Source organism: Cyprinodon tularosa, unplaced genomic scaffold (assembly GCF_016077235.1).
Source record: "Cyprinodon tularosa strain WSP-4 unplaced genomic scaffold, ASM1607723v1 ctg201, whole genome shotgun sequence".
NCBI classification, from domain to species: Eukaryota; Metazoa; Chordata; class Actinopteri; order Cyprinodontiformes; family Cyprinodontidae; genus Cyprinodon; species Cyprinodon tularosa.
The window spans coordinates 224,158-241,970 of record NW_024038739.1 but is presented as its reverse complement, the minus strand read 5'-3'; the positions used below and the strand labels follow the sequence as shown (position 1 = coordinate 241,970).

Here is a 17,813-nt window from a genome sequence, read left to right as displayed (position 1 = left end):
CTTCCCGTCAAGCATCACTAATTCTTCTACTCTGGTATAATTAGCAGATCAGTCTTAGTCAGCCAAGCTTATTAATAAAAAAAAAACCTAACCAGTTAAATGGTGTGTAATCACTCTGGATTTCTATGATACTTTAGAGATACTTTATGATGTAGAGAAACAAAAGAAAAACGGTCCCTTTAACAAGAAAAAGAAAAAATAATGTAAAGCAAAAGGACAAACCCAAAGAAAATTGTGGAATGTACTGCTGTATAGAATGTTTAATTTCCTTTTATTCAAATCTGATCTCCATTACAAAAATATAAATCAATGTACATTTAAGAAAAATTGCACTTTTTGAAATCAAGTCAGCTAAGATGGGGGGGGGGGGGGGGGGGGGGGGAATACCCCACCATTATAGTCTATCAGAGCCCATTATAAAGGGGTCTGCAGTGGGGCTCTAGTTTTTCCTCCAGGACGTAGTCTGGTCCACAAACCCAAGGGTCTCCTGTCTGCCACTGCCATTTCTGCAGGAGCTGCCTCAGGTTCTCTAGGATGCTGCTGTAGGACGGGTCCGACACCAGGTTCTTTGTCTCCAGAGGGTCTTTCCTGAGGTTGGTCATAACATAGCATCATTAGGTTTTACATACAGCACTTAGACTAGAAACTTTATTCAAAAGGATTGAATAATGTTTGTTTCATAAATTTGTCTAAATCTTTGTCAGGTTGAATGTAGTCAACATGAAACAGGGTGAAAAAAAAAACAAAACAAAACCACTTTCCCCAAATCTCTTAATGATGAAGCATTAATCAGCTGCCCTTTATTGAATTGTCTGTAACTGGTTCAGAGTTCTGGCTCTAGACTTTTAACTGGAACCAATATCATTTATTGCATTACCAGTTCTTTACTGGCATCCTGGTAAATACACGGCACATGACCAAAATGTTAATTTCACAGCCTAAACACCAACCAACTGAGCTTTGGCTCCCCCCAGGGCTGTGTGTTAAGCCCCCTGCTGTTTACCCTGATGACTCACGACTGTAAAGCACGCTACCAGCCATTATATAAAGTATGCCAGAGAACCAGCAGTGGTGTACCATCAGATTGATTGCATTGTTCTCATCTTTTTCTTTTGTAAAAATTGTACAGATTTTGTATGAAGTTTGAATCTAATGTCAACAAAAGAAACAAGGCTAAGCAAATACTTATTTAAAATCTAGCTTGATTTACAATCATTTATAGCTGCAAAATATATTCCAGATGTAAACAGAATCTTTTATATATACATATGTAGATGCCATTAACCTCTCCCATATGCCATTAGCTGTAATTCAATAATATTTTCTAGAAGTTTTTCCTCTTTTATTATGTTACATAACAGCTGAGCAAAGGGAGGGGGGGCTAAAACTAATGATCACTTACAAAATTAATTTATCTGTCATTGATTCTGAAACATCAGTTTGTCACTTAAATGAGAAAGAATGATCGTCCCAGAGAGAAACTAACAGACAGAAACTATGGTTAAATAATAATTAGCTTACAGTCGCCTCACTGGTTTAGGATTTAAAGGGTGAGGTAGAGAAAGGAGGTATGCAAGCAAAAAGCTTGTTACGTTATCCCCTATTGTAATATGCTAAGAAATCCTTACAAATTATATTTTCAGAATGCTTTTGGGAATCACTGTATTTTTTTAAAAAAATTGTAAAGTTCTGTTTTTGTTTAAAAAAAAAAAAAATCTGAATTAGTTTTACTCTTCATTTTTTATTCACATATTTCTTTCATGTGTCTGTTTTTAACCCAGCTGGGAATCCTGACATTGAGGATGTATTTCCTTAGCGTCACAGACCTGGAGTCGTACAGTTCCCAGCGCTCCCTGTAGTAATACTGGTCCAGATTCTTGAACCAGTGAGTCGGCTGCTGCAGCCTGGTTCTGTTCAGCAGGTCCTGAAATGTTGGGGACACGTACAGGTCCTGGTCGATAGGGAAAGGCATTCTGTAGTGCAGGTTGTGAAGCAGGTGATAAACCCCCTGCTGGACAGAACGGATCGGGTAGAACATGGTAATCTGAAATGAGAGTACATTAGTCAGAGCCTGATGTTTGGTTCCCCCCCAGACTGAATGAGGCTGAGGTCCGGACCTCATGCAGCGACTGGCTGGAGTAGACTGTGTTCCAGCTGGTTGGCTCAGAGGTCAAAGCAGGCAGCAAGGAGCGACCGGTGAGGAGGACCTCTAAGGACGGACTCTCAGGGAGACTATAGGATGGATAGGGGATAGAAAACCAGTCCAGGATGGTGGGAGTAATGTCTGAACAGAGGACAATAAAATGAATAAAAAGTTAATTTCAACTTTAACCAGTTAACATCAAAATTCAAGAGAGGGCTCAAAGCTACACATCTACAGCAATTTCTTTTTAATTTGATCTAAACAATATTAAAGCTACAGAAAGGTGAATACTGTTATTTTAAAGTTTGAGATGACAAAGAACCCGTAAAACATAATTTGTCAGCAAAACGTCCTAATTCAAATGCGGTTTTGATGACTTCATAGACAGATAAAATCCATTAGCTTTTCATCATTTTAAAATGTGACTAACAATCATAATGTTCAAGTAATTACACAGGAACACCTTAATAATAAATGTGTGATTACAACTTGTTAAACTGAGATAATTCTCCAGAACGCACAGAAGGCTGCTATATCTGTCTAAAATGGCGATCTTGTCAGAACTGAAACATACCTTCCTTATTCAATTGTATTTTATTCAACTGATATTTTGATAATCCATTGAGCTAAAACTCTGTGGTGCTCTGAGAGAATTGTTATTTATAGGAATACTGTTTTTAAATGTATAGAGGCTCCTCTTTTGTTAGCTTTTTTTTTCTCTGTATTTATTTTGTGTGACATGAGACTAATTTTTTTCTATTGGGTTGGGAGGGGTAGGAGTATAAATGACTGACGAAAAATAAAACAGTTTCTGATCTTATCAAATATAATTATATATATATATTTTTTTAGGAATAAAACAACCAGTATTAACATATCTTATTTCAGCAATAGAGCAGCTTGCGTTGTGATTCTCAGTCTCCCTCTAGTGGCAAGAGAGTCAGATTAAGGAAAAAATTAATAAAAAATATGTATAATAATATATAATATATGTATAAATACTTAAAACATGTTTTTCTGTATTCTAGAAAGAGATAATAACAAAAAGCAAAGCAATTACAAATACATGTAATAAATTGGTTTTTGGAGTTGATGTTGTTTGTGTTTTCACTATACTCGTGTTTAATTTATTTACCGGTAAAGTTTTACAAAATATGGCTCACTTTTCAATTTAAAATCTATTTTGAAGTTTAGAAGTGAAAAGTTTAAAAAACATTGTAGTAAAATAAAAAAAAACATAAATAGTTCCAGGTAGAGTTAATGCACATGGGATGTTTTTGAGGCAGTCTTTCCATTTTTTATATATTTGCTTGCAGTAAATTGAGCATGCAATGAATAAAAAATTTTTAAAAAAAGGAGGAACCATAACAATTTCTGTAGACCAAAGTTTGCTGGGAAATTTGAGATGAAATGTGGAGAGAAAAGAAACAAATCTCTATACTCAAAATACACTTAATAAACTCTGGATGAGAGACTTGGTAACCCTGGTAAAGAAAACAAATAACTGCAATAGTTATCTTAAGCTGATAATCAGGAAAAATCCAACCTTTGATTTCATGAATCCCATGTCATCTCCCATCTACCCCACCTTTTGGTTCCACAGCAGTTAATAGGACTAAAGTTAATCCTTCCTGTCCAGTCCAGAGTTTTCTTTAGTATCTCTTCAGCCCAGCCTGCAGGTGATTTTAGATCAGAGACTGTGGAGGCAGTTGAAAAAGTTTGATTGCTTTTGCTTGTTAAATAATGTCTGTGTTGATATTGTCATATGGTTTGGTTACTATCCTGGTAAATGATGATCCGTTTTCACAGTTCTGATCTCATACAATTTCTAATGCTATTCACTAACATCATAAGTCCTCCACCGTGCTTATGAGTAGGACTTTTCTTGCTTCCATTACTTTGTCAATGAAGATCAACATAAATCTTTCTAACACGAACAGCATGTCATCACATCAATCCAGTTTTTAAGTGTTTAAAAGACAGTGGCATTTATGTCTAAAAAATATAAACACAAAATAGGCTCTAAAACATTCTGAGAAACTTTAAACAGTGTTTTTTTAAATAAAAAAAAATTCTGTTACATTCCAATATTTTGTTCAAACAATTAACTCTTAAATAGGGTTTACTGTCTACACAAAAAGAAAAAAAACTTTATTTGAGCAGCATTTTTTTTTTTAATCAGAAGATTTAGGTTTTTTTCTCAACTTACCAATGATGGCAATAAATGACGAGGATGCTGATCATACCTATTGGTTTTGAAAGCTCTAATCTGAAATCTCACACTGGTTTTAGTGAAATAACACCATTCAGTCCATTTGGAAATCTCGTATACCAGCCAAAAGCAAAAATGAGTGGCGCTCCCTTATCAGTTACTGGTTGAAAGCTGTGCATTCTGTTGTCTGATGGCTGTTTCTCACCCAAGAGGCTGACGTAGGCTTGGCTGGTGTTCCCCCACCGCTGATTGTGCTCTGGGGAGGAAACCAACATAGGTTCAGCCGTCCCAGACTGATAGAGGTTGGTCCTGCCGTTTGGGAAAGGGATCCCGTTATCAGAGCTGTAGATGATCAGAGTGTCGTTCTCGTAGCCAGCGTCTCGGAGCTCCTGAAGGACTAGCCCAATACCTGCAGAGGAACAGACACAGCTTTAAGGTTTAGTGCTCCTAACTGTTTTATTTCTTGCTTAGGTCAAGGTGCTGCAACTGACCCTGATCCAACCTGCTGACTGTAGTGTACTGTGCAGCCAGGTCGGCTCGTGCAGCAGGGGTGTCGGGTATGAAGGGAGGAACCTGAGGAGGTCAAGAATAAAAGGAATCAGAAACACAACACTCTGAATTCACTTTTACAGGTTAGAACTTTATGATTCCAGAGGAAACAATGCACCTCTGACCTTAACTTGCTCTGGTGTGTAATATACCGGTGTCCAATCAGGAATTCTACCCATTCCCGCCTCTCCATTTCCAAACTTCTCACAGAAAGCACCATACTGGGGCTGCGAGTGGCCGCATCGGTGGGTGTCATGGAAGGCCACATAAAGAAAAAAAGGCCTCTCCTCCTTTTCAATGTTTGACTTGCTGTTTACTCCCTCGTCTCTCATTGATTGTCGTTCAGCTGTCTCCTGCTTATGGGTCTGGAAGAACTTGCGGACCAGGAGTTTTATTCGGGTGATGTTCCTGCCCACCTGGAGAACGGAACTGTTTTCCTCAGTGTAGGCGAAATCAAAAGGGTAAACAGACCCAGGACCGACGTGCTTCTTTCCAATTATACCTGCGAAAAAACCAAAAGAAACAGCAGATTAATGGAAACACTACATATATATATCTTTAAGCTAGATTCTCAAGTCCAGTGTTTATCCTATTGACTTGTGTACCTGTGTGTATGTTGGCTTCCCTAAGAAGCATGGGCAGACTCTGCACTCCATCGAACGAGTTAAAGTGATGAACTCCCTGATGGAGGCCGTACATGCCGTTCTGATGCTGAAAACACAGGAAACTCCTCAGCACCCTCACTGCCAACAGGGACAGTGATGCTGTCCCTCTGTGTGAGTCTTACCTGCGGCAGCCCTGTGAGGATGGCTGAGCGACTTGGGGAGCAGCTGCTGACAGATGTAAAGGCGTTCTTGAAGACCAAGCTGCGCTGCGCCAACGACCGCAGGTGGGGGGTATGGACCACAGAGTTGTTATAGACCTCCGTTTCAAAGCCTGCATCATCAGCTGAAAAATAAAATAAGAAAGAAATTTTATCAGGTGCTTCTCAATAAGTTGGAAGATGTTGATGACGTTTTAATCAAAGAAAGTGTTGTTTAAAGCACTGAATTATGTTACCTTTAATGATATATCGTGTTCAGCTGATGAAAACAAACTTTATGCTACATCTGACCATAGAAGCGATTATTTTTAATACCTTAATGTTATGTTAAGGGAGGAACAATCATAAAGAGGACTGCTAACTCTACAGTTGTCCAGAAAACAGTTGTTCATGACCTCCACAATAACAATGATAATCCTCTTCTTTATTTGTGATTGCACTTTTATACATTGCAAAGATTCTGTCACCTGCAGCTAAACCATACCTGTAGGATTCAGGGCTCCCAGGTTCGAGCTCAGGGAGTCTCTTTGAGTCTGCTTCAGCTAAATGCAAACTAGATCAGTGATTAGTGTGAAGGTGGGATAAAAACACTGTTAGATGGCAGGAAAGTCTGTCTGTCTGAGTGACGGCCTAGTGGTTAGGACATAGAGCTTGGAATCCTGAGGTTCTGAGTTTGAACCCCATTCCCACAGACTGCCACTTTGGGTCCCTGAGCAAGACCCTCAACCCCCAATGGGTTAAATGCAGAGGTAAATTTATCCAATGTAAGATCAATAAAGTCCAATTTTTTTTTATTTTTGTCTCCTTGAATGGCCTTGACTGGCCTGGTTCTGCTGGAGGTTTCTTCCTGTTAAAAGGGAGTTTTTCCTCTCCAATGTCGCTACAAGCATGCTTAGTGAGAGGGATTGCATTTAAGTCAATGAGTCGATGCAATTAACTGGTTTTACTTAGGTAAACCTCTGTATGAATTATCTGGTGAACTGTAAAGTGCCTTGAGATGACCTGTGTTGTGAATTGGTGCTATATAAATAAACTGAATTGAATTAAATTGCATTTAACTGATCCGTGCCAAAGCATTTTAATTTCCTGAAAATAAATCTGAGTTATTAAAGGTTACGCACCAATAATAAGAAGCACGTTTCTCCTCTTTGACTCTGAGACGCAACAAGAGGCTGAAAGTAGGAATATGAACTGAATCAACATAATGACCGTTTAAATCTTTGATAAAACAACAACAAAAAAAAAGAAAAAAACTGGCGAGTAATCATCCAAAAGGCTAAACGTTAAAATCCCCGCAGATATCCACAATCCACTGCGGTCAAGCTTCAAACTTCCGGAAACAACCGGAGCATCAGTCACGTGATGAGAGTCACGTGACTGGGCGAAAACAGGAAGTAGTGGCTCGGCCGGGTTTTAGAGAAGTGTTGTGTAACTGCCGAAGCTGATATTCGACTCAGTGAGAAGAAGAAGAAGAAGTGAGTGGCAAATAAATCACAGCTCAGCAGATAACAGCTGTCTAGAAGAGAACTATAACAAGGCAAGGTGGGCTAAGAAGTTGTTTTATATTCTAATATTTGTTTTCCTTCTTCTTTGTCATTTTTCAAACATCTTTTTGTTCATGCTTACAACTGGATTATTATGGGATATATAGGGTAATACAGATGAGTAGCATTTTGAGTTCAGGCAGCCTGTTTGCCCCAATAGAGACAACGTCCCTGACAGGAACTGAAGAGGATCTGCAGCAGACAGCAGTCAGGTGTTATGAATGTACCTGCCTGTCACATGATCATGGTATGATTGCCAGGAGTCACACACCTGAGCATCACCGATGTGAAACGTTTAGGAAGCCTGCTTGTTTTTTAATGCTTCTGGGTTTTTTGCTGTTTTCTTTTTGTCATCATCTGAAGATAAAAAGTCTGTTTGATTGAAGGAAATCCACACAGGAAGAGAGACAGATGCATTCCACCACAACAGGTCTGTTGTGTTTCCCTGAATGCTCGGAGTCACAGCTGGTAAAAGAGCCACACTGGACCCACAGCTGATGGGCTTTGCAGGAAAACACAAAACTAAAGGAATTGTAAGTGCTTTAGTTCTTTGGTCATACACCTCTAAAGAAGATTTAGTTTTTTGATAGATTTCCTGGTTCTTCTCTTTACCTCCAAAGGTTTTCTAAGGATGGATCGACCCCTGCAGGGAAGTGGGTCGTCCCAGCGCTGCTGTTCTTACAGAACCCTCAAGTCCTGGCTGCCCATTCTCTCCTGGCTACCTGAGTACAAGCTGAAGTACCTGCAGATGGACCTGCTGGCAGGCCTTACTGTAGGGCTAACTACTGTACCACAGGCTCTTGCTTATGCTGAAGTAGCTGGACTTCCTGTGCAGGTAAATCCCAAATTAAGCTTTTCATTTAACTGGAAATAACTTTTTTTTTTTTTTTTTTTTTAGCAGATCCTGAAATTTTTTTTTTAAACAAACACTGCCTTGCTAAAGTATGCTCCTTGTGTTTTCTCACATTTTGACACATTACAACGAAGGACATATGCAAAGCATTAAAGGAAAATGATGGTTAATAAAATTACTTACGAATGAAAATTTGACCATGGGTGGTGTGCATTTAGCCTTCCTTGGCTGAGTAATTACCTGGTTATCCCACCTTTTGAGTCTCCATCAGCATGACACATTTTGAGACTATTTGATCACTGCTGCACTTTAAGAAACAGAAATGTCATGAGAGCTGTACAAAACAAAATTTCGTTTTTGTATACACTCTGTGTCTAAGTTTATTTTTTCCCCCCCATTCCTTTTTGCAAAATAGCTCAAACTTCATTTTCCTCCAAGCCGTATATTCTCAACTGGGTTTAGGTTCTGACTTTTGACTAGAACATTCAAACAAATGCATACATTTTAATCTCTAACAATATTTCCTCTATGGCTTCCTTGACTTTGCTCAAATCAAAAACAGATTTCTTTTCCCAACTCAAGAAAAAACATCCCACAGCATAATGCTGCCACCCTTTTGTTTCATAATGTAGGAATCTTATTTCCTAACAAACCTTAGTGTATTGTAATACTCTGTAATTACACACAGAGGGGGCTGTATGAATCCAAAAAGGTGACTTCTGGCGATTGGTTTTACTGGATTATATTAACGGGTAGTACAGTGGGCCTGATCCAAGGGAACACAGAACGTTTTCGATTTTTATCTGTAAAAAGATTTTGAACACCCTTTAGCATTTTTTATCTACCTATATTAATATGTGCTGCCTTGTGTTGATCTGTCTGGTAGAATCTCAATAAAACACACTGAAGTTTGTGGTGAGGATATGATAAAATATAAAAAAGTTAGATTTGTAAGGTACCCAATTACGGCTGGAGATTATAATTTTGAAGCTGAGATGCTTTAAAGAAGACATAACTATTCGTCACAACAACCTTGCTCCAACTTCGAACTTAAAAAAATTTTTCCGTGACAGTATGGACTCTACTCTGCCTTCATGGGGGGGTTCATCTACACCCTACTGGGGACATCTAAGGATGTGACGCTGGGTCCCACAGCCATCATGTCCCTCCTGTGTTTCTCTGTGGTGGGAGAAGAGCCTCAACGGGCCGTCCTGCTCAGCCTCCTTTGTGGAATCATCCAGGCAGCCATGGCGCTCCTCAGATTAGGTGAGAGAGACGCTGCTGCAGCTGCAGCTACTGAGGCCTCACTGAAATCTGTTGACTCAGCTGGATTTGTGGTCGCCTCACTTCCAAAAAAGGTCAACTAATGTTTATTGACATAAAGATAAGAGTCTGTTTAATACAAAGATGCTTTTGTGTTCAACTCTATGGGAACTAAAGCCCAGCTTTAACTTCTCCATCTGTTATGTACATTATCTTTAAAGGTTAAATAATTTTAGCTGCAAAAAACACAATCTCTACTCTTTCTGTATATCGTTCATGTTTCTCTGCAGGCTTCCTGTTGGACTTCATCTCCTACCCTGTGATAAAAGGCTTCACCTGCGCTGCTGCAGTAACCATCGGCTTCGGCCAGGTCAAAGTAAGACACACACATCTCTGTATGCAATGTGATCTCAGCGCTCATAATTCTGTTGCAAAAATATGCACCCTTTTTTATAAAAATGTCAATAATAAATTCAGTTTGTAAAAATGTATACTCTTTGAGATTGTTTAATAATGTGGGAACTGTCTGTCCCAATTTACTTTGTGTGTTTATAAGGATACCAGTGAGTGACGTGAGTAGGACAGAAGTTAAGCTGTTTATAAATGCTGATCTTTCTCATAGTAAAGTCAGTCTGTCAGCAGGACTTAGATCTATTCAGGGAGTGGGTTGGCATCCCCTCGCTGAAATAGTCCATGGCTTTCTCTATCTCTGGACATGTGACTATTTTTTTCTTTAAAAAAAGGCTTTTTGAGACCTAAAGACAAGTTCATAATCAAATTATTGTTTTTCATTCTGCTGAAATATGTCATTCTATATTTTCCTCACCTGGCTGCTCATGGAGACAGATTTTTAATTATTTATTGCACAAATTTGTTGAGGATCTGAAGTCAGTTAGGAATTATCTAATTTGATCAAACAGACTCACTCTCTGAAACTCCTTAACAGATCTGTCAGAGCAAAGAAAAGCTACTTTGAAGGGAAATGAATCACCTGTCAGGTTTTCAGGTGTCTGAAAGTCTATTATTTGGACAGTTTCTAACTTAAATAACTTCTTTTACTTAATTTGCAGTAGGAAACATGTGACACACTGCAGGCAACATTACAGTAGATTACTGCTGGGATTCTGTGAAGCTGTTACACTCAGCATTAGGTCAGAGATTACAGACAACATTTGAACTCATGACTTTGCCTTGTTTTCTTCAAAGTGGTGTTTTTATTGCTACTTTGCAGCAAAGTTTCTATCCTTATCACCTTTAAAGGTATAGTGGAAGATTTTCTTTTTCCAGGTGCATCATCAAAAATAAGTGGTCCTCCTAACTGTCAATCATTTTGGTGATATGTTTACGTAGAGCTATTCTACGTGCATGTCCCCATTGTCACTTACCGGTGGTGAGTCTGATATAGTGGAGAAATTGCATATCTTCTTTTGGAAAGTAAGCTTTTATGAGTGATGCAAACAACAACTTTTAAACAGAGTGTGCACGAGGAGAAATGGGCTTGTGCATGCCCTCACACACATTTAATAGGCTTTCCCTCTCAGGAGCGTGTGCAGGGTAATGTTTGTTTGTTTTTTTAAGTGGAGGGGGTGTCTTTTCAAAACTTCGCGAAAATCCTCCACTATACCTTTAAGTTACTAAAAATGGTAACTTGATTTATAAAGCGTTAACTTCTCCATAGATAGTTAGCAATACCTGATAGCATCATGTGTGGCTCTTAAGTGTTCATGCAGCATTCTAATACAGTTACTGGTTTCTAACCAGAATAAGAATGAGAAGCTTGTTACTGTCATGAACACCTGGGGAAAAAAAGGAGAAACTTTAGCTGATCATTAAACCTCCACATGTGTTTTACAAAACAAATAACAACAACAAGCACTGGCAAATTTAAGTGATAGACAGTGTAGGATTCAGCAACAAGGTCGTCAAAAGCTGGTGAAGAAAGAGAATATTCTCTAAGTAGCCATTTAGTTATTTCTACTTGCTTTATACTTCTAGTCGACTGAAGATTGGTGTCTTTCTGCAGCAGAAAATGGGTTCTTAATTATTGGTGGAAAACAGCCGGTTCATTCTCTCTTTTTTATTTTGGTTATTTTGCATAAGTTTAGCTCTACTGATGCATATCGAATGTTTTTTTGTTTTTATGGTTTTGCATTGTTGGGAATAGATAGATTTTTCAACCTTTTACGTGTGTCTTGCTTATGACTTTCTGTTTATTCGGGCCTTTTGTGCAAGTGAACAGTTCAAAATGTATTTGTTGAATGCCCTACCATTGTGGTTGGATGTATTCATTAAGCTTCAAAAATATTAATTCATTGAATTATTGACTCCGCTTTTTAAAATCCCTTCAAAATAAAAACTTTTATTGTTTTTCATTAGGTTAAGATCACCTTCTTTATGTACTGTAAATTTGCTAATTTAATAAAAAATCAAGTGGGTGAGTGTTTTTTTTTTTTGGTCTGCTTGTTTTTTTTGTTTTTGTTTTTTTTGTGGGGTCAGCATTTAATGGGCTAAAATAGTCCCACATTTTTTTAGGACCAAAGTCAATGAATGTTGCAATTCAGCATATAACCAACAGACTGATGGATCTAAACTGAAATTTTAGACTGATTAGAATCTTCAGTTGTTGGGCTTATAATGCTGCTGAACTGGTTTAAACTGGCCAGTGATTTCTGTGGTTATTCTGGTTCATGTTTGCAGAATATTCTGGGAATCCAGGATGTTCCCCATCAGTTCTTCCTGGAAGTTTACTACACCTTCCACAAGATCCCAGAGGCCAGAGTGGGTGACGTGGTCCTGGGCCTGGTTTGTCTCGCTCTTCTAATAACGTTGATGTTGATGAAGTCACATCCGGGCTCTGAGAACAGATCAGTGGGCTCCAGATTTGCCAGGAAACTCGTGTGGACTGTAGCAACCAGTCAGTACTCATCTGATGCAGGCAAAAAAAAACATAAAAACGGTTTGGTTTAATTTCTAGATGCTATACGTCTCTGTTCTGAGCAGTGCGGAATGCCTTGGTGGTTGTGGCTGCGACTATTGTGGCATATTCCTGGGAAGCTTATGGACATCATGTGTTTACACTCACTGGGCACACTGCTCAGGGATTACCTGCGTTCAGCCCCCCGCCCACCTCGGACACCACTTCCAATGGAACTACCGTCTCTTTTAAAGAGATCGTAGAGGTTAGTAAGCATTGGTCATTTGACCATCTTATTCCCTCTTTTAAATCTAACTGACGTGTTGCTAACCTGTAATGTTTGCTCTCTGTGTTTGATGCAGGACTTTGGAGGAGGGCTGGCAGTGATTCCTCTGATGGGTCTGTTGGAGAGCATTGCTATTGCCAAAGCTTTTGGTAAATCCTTTTATCAGACCTTAGAACAAACAAGACCATGGCATTCAGTTGCATTCATTTTTATTGTCACCCCCTAATTAAAATGCTGCAGTAGAATAGTCGACAAAAACCTTAATTGAGATGTATATTTACAAAGTCAACTGTCTATCAGACAGCAAAGAGTCTTCAATAAAATTTCACAATGTTAGAGCATAAACATAAAGAGATAGAGCTATTTCTCTAGACATCTACAGTCCTGCAACCTCTGTTACATTTTTTCCTCTCCAGCTCATCTCACAGCTCTTCTTTGCTGAAACTTGTAGGTCTTGATGCTGATGGAATGTTAAGGATTTTATGACAGGGAGACTACTCTGTGTGGAAATGACCATTTGGGATCATTGTCATGCTAAAAGATCATGTTACAACCTATCATTTTATTTTTGTACTCCATATTTTTATTTTGATATGTAGACTTTTGTGCCCTTCTCTGGTGCAAAGTTACATGGGCCTTTAACAGAGCAACCAGCCCACAGCATCACTGATTCTCCTTAAAAGAGAAACAAGCAAACAGCATCACTGGTTCTCCTGTCGCAGCAGAGTTTGATAAACTCCCCATGTTTATGTATGTGATGTTAAGAAAGAGCAAACTCTTTCTGCCATCTCTTCCAGTTAATCAGTTTGCATGCAGATAAAATCAGATGTTTGTTATGAATACAGAGATCCCAGAAAGTCTGTCTTTACTGTAAGCTTTAAAGATGCTTTTCACCTCCATTACCTACTGTTCCTGGTTTGTTAAGCTTCCAGATGTTTTGATCTTTTTAATATCCACCCTCACTATAAATCTGACCATGTCTGAACCAGAAGCTACTTTCTTACAGCCATTTCTTGACTTATGCACATTCAGCAACCATCTGCCTGCCTCGAATAGCATGGTCTAATTTCTTTTTAATTTTGAACAGTTAATACCAGAACTAGACCCCTCTCTTATTGTCATATTTATGAGCCAACTAGTCAGAAAGTCATAGATTGATAACTGAAAATCCATACACAGCTAAATCAACTTATACAAATGCAAATGTTCTCCAGCTATATTCATTTCAAATTCATGCATTGCTACCTTGGAAGTAGAGATTATTTTGATATATATATAATTTATCAAGATGAAATATTTCTCCAAGTGTTGGATTATCATAACATTTTTCTGTGTGAAATTATGCAATGAGGTTTTTTTTGCTTCAAATGCAAACTGTGCTGACAGTTAATGTATGATTCTTGCAGGAATCCCGTAAGCACGGTGAAGCTGTAATCAGTGTACTTTGTAACTGACAGCTTATTTTCAATTTCCTGCCTCCACTCAGCCAGTCAGAACAACTACAGGATTGATGCCAACCAGGAGCTGCTGGCCATTGGTGTTACAAACATTATGGGCTCCTTTGTGTCAGCGTACCCCGTTACTGGCAGCTTTGGACGGTTTGTGTTCAAATTTATGAAAGATTAAAACAATTGTTTGTTTGTTTTTTTATAAAAAAAAAAAACCAAAACAGTTTCTTCTTCCCCATCAGGACAGCAGTGAACTCTCAGACGGGGGTTTGTACGCCTGCTGGTGGAGTCATTACTAGTAGGTTTTGGTCTTTTTACTTGAACTCCTCTGCCCTCTTGTGTCAGACTGTATTACTACACATTTCTGTTGTAATAACACTAGAAACTTTATAAACTCATACCCAAATAAATTAGTTAATGTAAGTGCATATCTTAAAAGCAGAAAACAGGAATTATGCATTCGGTCCTTTGTATTTAAAGCCAAACCTTTACTTTCTGGCAGATGCATTTTTTTATTATTGTGAGCTGTTTTCTTTCCCTGTGCATCTGCAGGTGTGATTGTGCTGCTGTCGTTGGCCTTTCTCATGCCGGCTTTCTACTACATCCCTAAAGCTTCTCTAGCTGCTGTCATCATCTGCGCCGTGGCTCCTATGGTTGATTACCGTGTCGTGATACAGATGTGGAGGATACACAGTAAGAGTCTTATATTTAGTTTTATAGGTATATCCTGCATGGTTCTGTCAGTTCACCTGAACAATGATGTGTGATCCACAGGGTTGGACCTGCTTCCTTTCCTTGCAACATTCCTGTTGAGTTTCTGGCAGGTGCAATATGGCATCATAGGAGGTGTAGCTGTGTCTGGAGCCCTGCTTCTGTACACCATGGCCAGACCAAAGATAAAGGTGTGACGACATTATTGAGAATATGCTTTTATGACCAATATATGGACTCTCCTCTCTCTCATGAAATTAAGCAATTCATAGATTCTTAAACATTTACAGAAACGTTAACTAGCTTAACGTGCTGCTTGTCTTGTAGCTTCATAACCACAGTCCTGTTGGGTTTTCACCAATCACAAATGGATAAAAAGACCATGCTGCTACATGATCTGAACTAAAATCAGGTTAAAGCTTCTTTCAAAATTCAGCAGTCATGATAATTCTGCTCCAATTTTCCCATGGTACAAACCTGAGGTCGCTAAAATCAGAATCTCTCCCTTTTAACACGTTTTTAGTCTTTACAGTTTAATAATCTTCGACCCCGAACCCAGTTAATCTCTTTACATGATTCTAGTCAGCTCAGCGTCCCATGGGATCTCAAAACATCCCATGGGATGCAAAAGAGCTCTCTTTATGATTTAACCAAAGGTATTTTATCCAACTTTCAGTGTGGTACCTGTAAAAGTTATTTATTTATTAACTAAACAGTGAAATCATCACGGCAGAGTGAAGCTGCTCGATGTTGAAGTTTTATAGCGTCATGAAAAGGTTTTGTCCTTTTACAGGTTTCTCCTGTCTTTTTGAAATTTGTTGCACCTATATGTCCCCAATTATAAAACTAATTTTAACATGAGAAAGAAAACTAGAGTAAATACAAGATGTATTTATTTTTTTTTAATGAAGGGAAAAGAAAATATGAAACCATGAAAAGTCCTTACTCCCTAAACCCTAACCATCCAGAGGAAAACTTACTGATGTACTTTAGATTGTTGTCCAGTGTCATAACTTAAGTATGGTTCATCTTAAGCTCCCATATTCATTGTTGGATATTCTCCTCTGGGATTTGTTTAGCTAGAGAGGCTAAATCAAGTCTATCAATTAAAGCAAGTCCTTCGCGTCTAAAAGAGCAAAATAACTCCAAAACATCACCCTACCACCACCTTGCAAAACTGTATTTATCATGTTCTCTTACTGAATTGTGGTGTTACTTTTACACAGGATGTAGCAGCACACAACTTCCAAAGCATGTTAGATTTCTCTCATGAGTTCTGAGAATCATTTCTATGAAACACTTAGGGATTTCTGAAATGTCTTGTTTTTTTCTAGATGCTAGAAAAGCCTTTATGACTTGTGTGATCAGCACATCTAGTTGTAGAACCCCCCTATTGATGCATGTTGAATTATCATCTCTTAGCTGAATCCTGCAGTTCCTCGGATCTTGTTCTCTCTTGAAGTAATATAGCTAAGCTGGCCAACCCTTGAAAGGTTCCTCATCATTTCCTCTTTACTTCTCTTTGAATTATTCCCAAAGTCTTATAAATGGTTGTGAAATCCTTTGCAGACTCAGAGATGCCAGTGACTTGGTTTCTTTATTTTTTTTTGTTGAAACGGTTCAGATCAGGTAACAATTACTTGTTTTATAGATTTGTTAGCCTACTTCGTGTTGTCAGACAGGTTCCGTTTAAAGAATTGGTTGTTTCTACAGGCGTGACAGTAATCAGCCTCGTTTCAGGCAAATTAAATCATGAAAGAAGTGTAATCTTAGCTAATTCATGACTTTAAAAGTGCCGTTTTGTTTCCTGTACAGGTATCCGATCATGGTGTGCTGGTGATGGAGCTGGGCAATGGACTCAGCTTCCCTGCAGTGGAGCATCTTAACCACATCATACACACTCAGGCTCTGCAGAGTAAGAATGAGCTCATCTACATTATTTGATTCCTTTAGTTCCATCTTACCTTTCTTAGCCATCTTCCACTTCTCTCCTCCAGCTATTCCTGCCAGGTCTGTGGTGTTGGACTGCCATCATGTGAGCATTATAGATTATACAGTGATCAGTGAGCTTCGGGACCTGATGAGGCACTTCAAACAGAAAAAAGTGAAGCTGATGTTTTCAGGATTACAGGTGCGCCTCTCAGCTCTTTCATTCTTAAGCTATAAAACCAATGGAGTAAATATTGACTTCTTTTCATCTCCCCCTCTGGTTCAGCCCTCCATTCTCAAGGTTCTCCTTAAAGCTGATCTGGAGGGCTTCAGTTACGCCGACAGTCTGGAGGAGGCGCTGCTCATGGAGTCAGTGAGCCTTCTCAGTGATGAAGACCCAAAATGATGGAGATGATTAAGTTTGGACAGAAGAAGATCATGATTCTCATCTCTTATCTGGGACTTTTAGGACCATAGATAACAGATTTGTGGCGACGGTCAGAGAAAATTATCTGCTGCAGCTGAAGCAACAAGATACACTTAAGATTTTATCTGCCAAATGTATGTTTTTCCCTGTTATTGAAAATACATTTTGACAGCATTTTGTTTGTCATACTATTTTGATTTTTTTGTCAAAATATATAAAATGCCCTTTTAAAAAATCCCCTTTTCTGACGTTGAAAAAAAATGACAAAGGTACAAAAAAGCAAAGTGATGTCATTAAAAAACAATAGCATTGAGTGAGTTAGCTTTCAGAGCCATGAAAAATGTTATGGAAAGTCTGATATTTTATTATGTGAGGGTTTAACAGCTGTCAAAATGAACTAATATTTACATCTTTTATTGACACATTTATACAGGGACTTTTATCTAATAAAATACTTTTATTCATTCAAGTGTCTTCTAGGCTTTGAATTTGCATTTGTGTTTTTTTATTTAGTACCGCCATAAAAAGCACAAGAGTTATACACTCTAGCATAGCTTACATTACTGTCAATTTTTCAGTATTAACAGTTCAAACATATAAACATTTCTAATAAACAAAACGTATTACTCAGGATCAGAGATTCTCATATAGCAGCAAGATGTGAACCATTTCCATTGATGTCCACCTTAATGTTGTGAACAGTAGCTGTGG

General features: G+C 38.5%; 2 protein-coding genes across 6 annotated transcripts; one reads left to right on the top strand and one right to left on the bottom strand.

Moving 5' to 3' along the window:
- Positions 1-367: 367 nt before the first annotated feature.
- sgsh (N-sulfoglucosamine sulfohydrolase (sulfamidase)) lies at positions 368-7,076 on the bottom strand. Its single transcript, XM_038284760.1, has 9 exons — positions 6,849-7,076; positions 5,692-5,852; positions 5,510-5,615; positions 5,030-5,406; positions 4,847-4,928; positions 4,561-4,764; positions 2,118-2,284; positions 1,827-2,044; positions 368-588 (listed from the first exon to the last, which is right to left on the bottom strand). Exons 1-9 carry the CDS (start codon positions 6,928-6,930, stop codon positions 405-407), a joined length of 1,581 nt encoding a protein of 526 aa, XP_038140688.1. The 5' UTR covers positions 6,931-7,076; the 3' UTR covers positions 368-404.
- A 29-nt stretch (positions 7,077-7,105) lies between these two features.
- On the top strand, positions 7,106-17,566 carry slc26a11 (solute carrier family 26 member 11). 5 transcript variants are annotated; one of them, XM_038284757.1, is made up of 16 exons: positions 7,107-7,269; positions 7,379-7,518; positions 7,658-7,804; positions 7,892-8,106; positions 9,198-9,390; positions 9,678-9,763; positions 12,085-12,301; positions 12,388-12,566; positions 12,664-12,736; positions 14,074-14,185; positions 14,278-14,333; positions 14,588-14,728; positions 14,810-14,937; positions 16,562-16,661; positions 16,744-16,877; positions 16,962-17,566. In XM_038284757.1, the coding sequence occupies exons 4-16, from the start codon at positions 7,903-7,905 to the stop codon at positions 17,079-17,081; spliced, it is 1,743 nt and encodes a 580-aa protein (XP_038140685.1). In that variant the 5' UTR covers positions 7,107-7,269; positions 7,379-7,518; positions 7,658-7,804; positions 7,892-7,902; the 3' UTR covers positions 17,082-17,566. The 5 variants fall into 5 exon arrangements, with proteins under 5 accessions (XP_038140684.1, XP_038140685.1, XP_038140683.1 ...); XM_038284755.1 differs by having other exon boundaries at positions 7,635-7,804; XM_038284759.1 differs by having other exon boundaries at positions 7,113-7,269; positions 7,432-7,518.
- The last annotated feature ends 247 nt before the right edge of the window (positions 17,567-17,813 follow it).

What these genes read in the sequence shown, in the direction of transcription:
- slc26a11 (XM_038284756.1), top strand. Translation starts at nt 7,903, where the DNA reads ATGGATCGACCCCTGCAGGGAAGTGGGTCGTCCCAGCGCTGCTGTTCT. An exon ending in TAGCTGGACTTCCTGTGCAG is followed by an intron (nt 8,107 to 9,197) that starts GTAAATCCCAAA and finishes TTTCCGTGACAG; the next exon opens with TATGGACTCTACTCTGCCTT. An exon ending in ACACACTCAGGCTCTGCAGA is followed by an intron (nt 16,662 to 16,743) that starts GTAAGAATGAGC and finishes TCTCTCCTCCAG; the next exon opens with CTATTCCTGCCAGGTCTGTG.
- sgsh (XM_038284760.1), bottom strand. Translation starts at nt 6,930, where the DNA reads ATGTTGATTCAGTTCATATTCCTACTTTCAGCCTCTTGTTGCGTCTCA. An exon ending in AGTCAGCAGGTTGGATCAGG is followed by an intron (nt 4,765 to 4,846) that starts GTCAGTTGCAGC and finishes GTTCCTCTGCAG; the next exon opens with GTATTGGGCTAGTCCTTCAG. An exon ending in CCAGCCAGTCGCTGCATGAG is followed by an intron (nt 2,045 to 2,117) that starts GTCCGGACCTCA and finishes CTCTCATTTCAG; the next exon opens with ATTACCATGTTCTACCCGAT.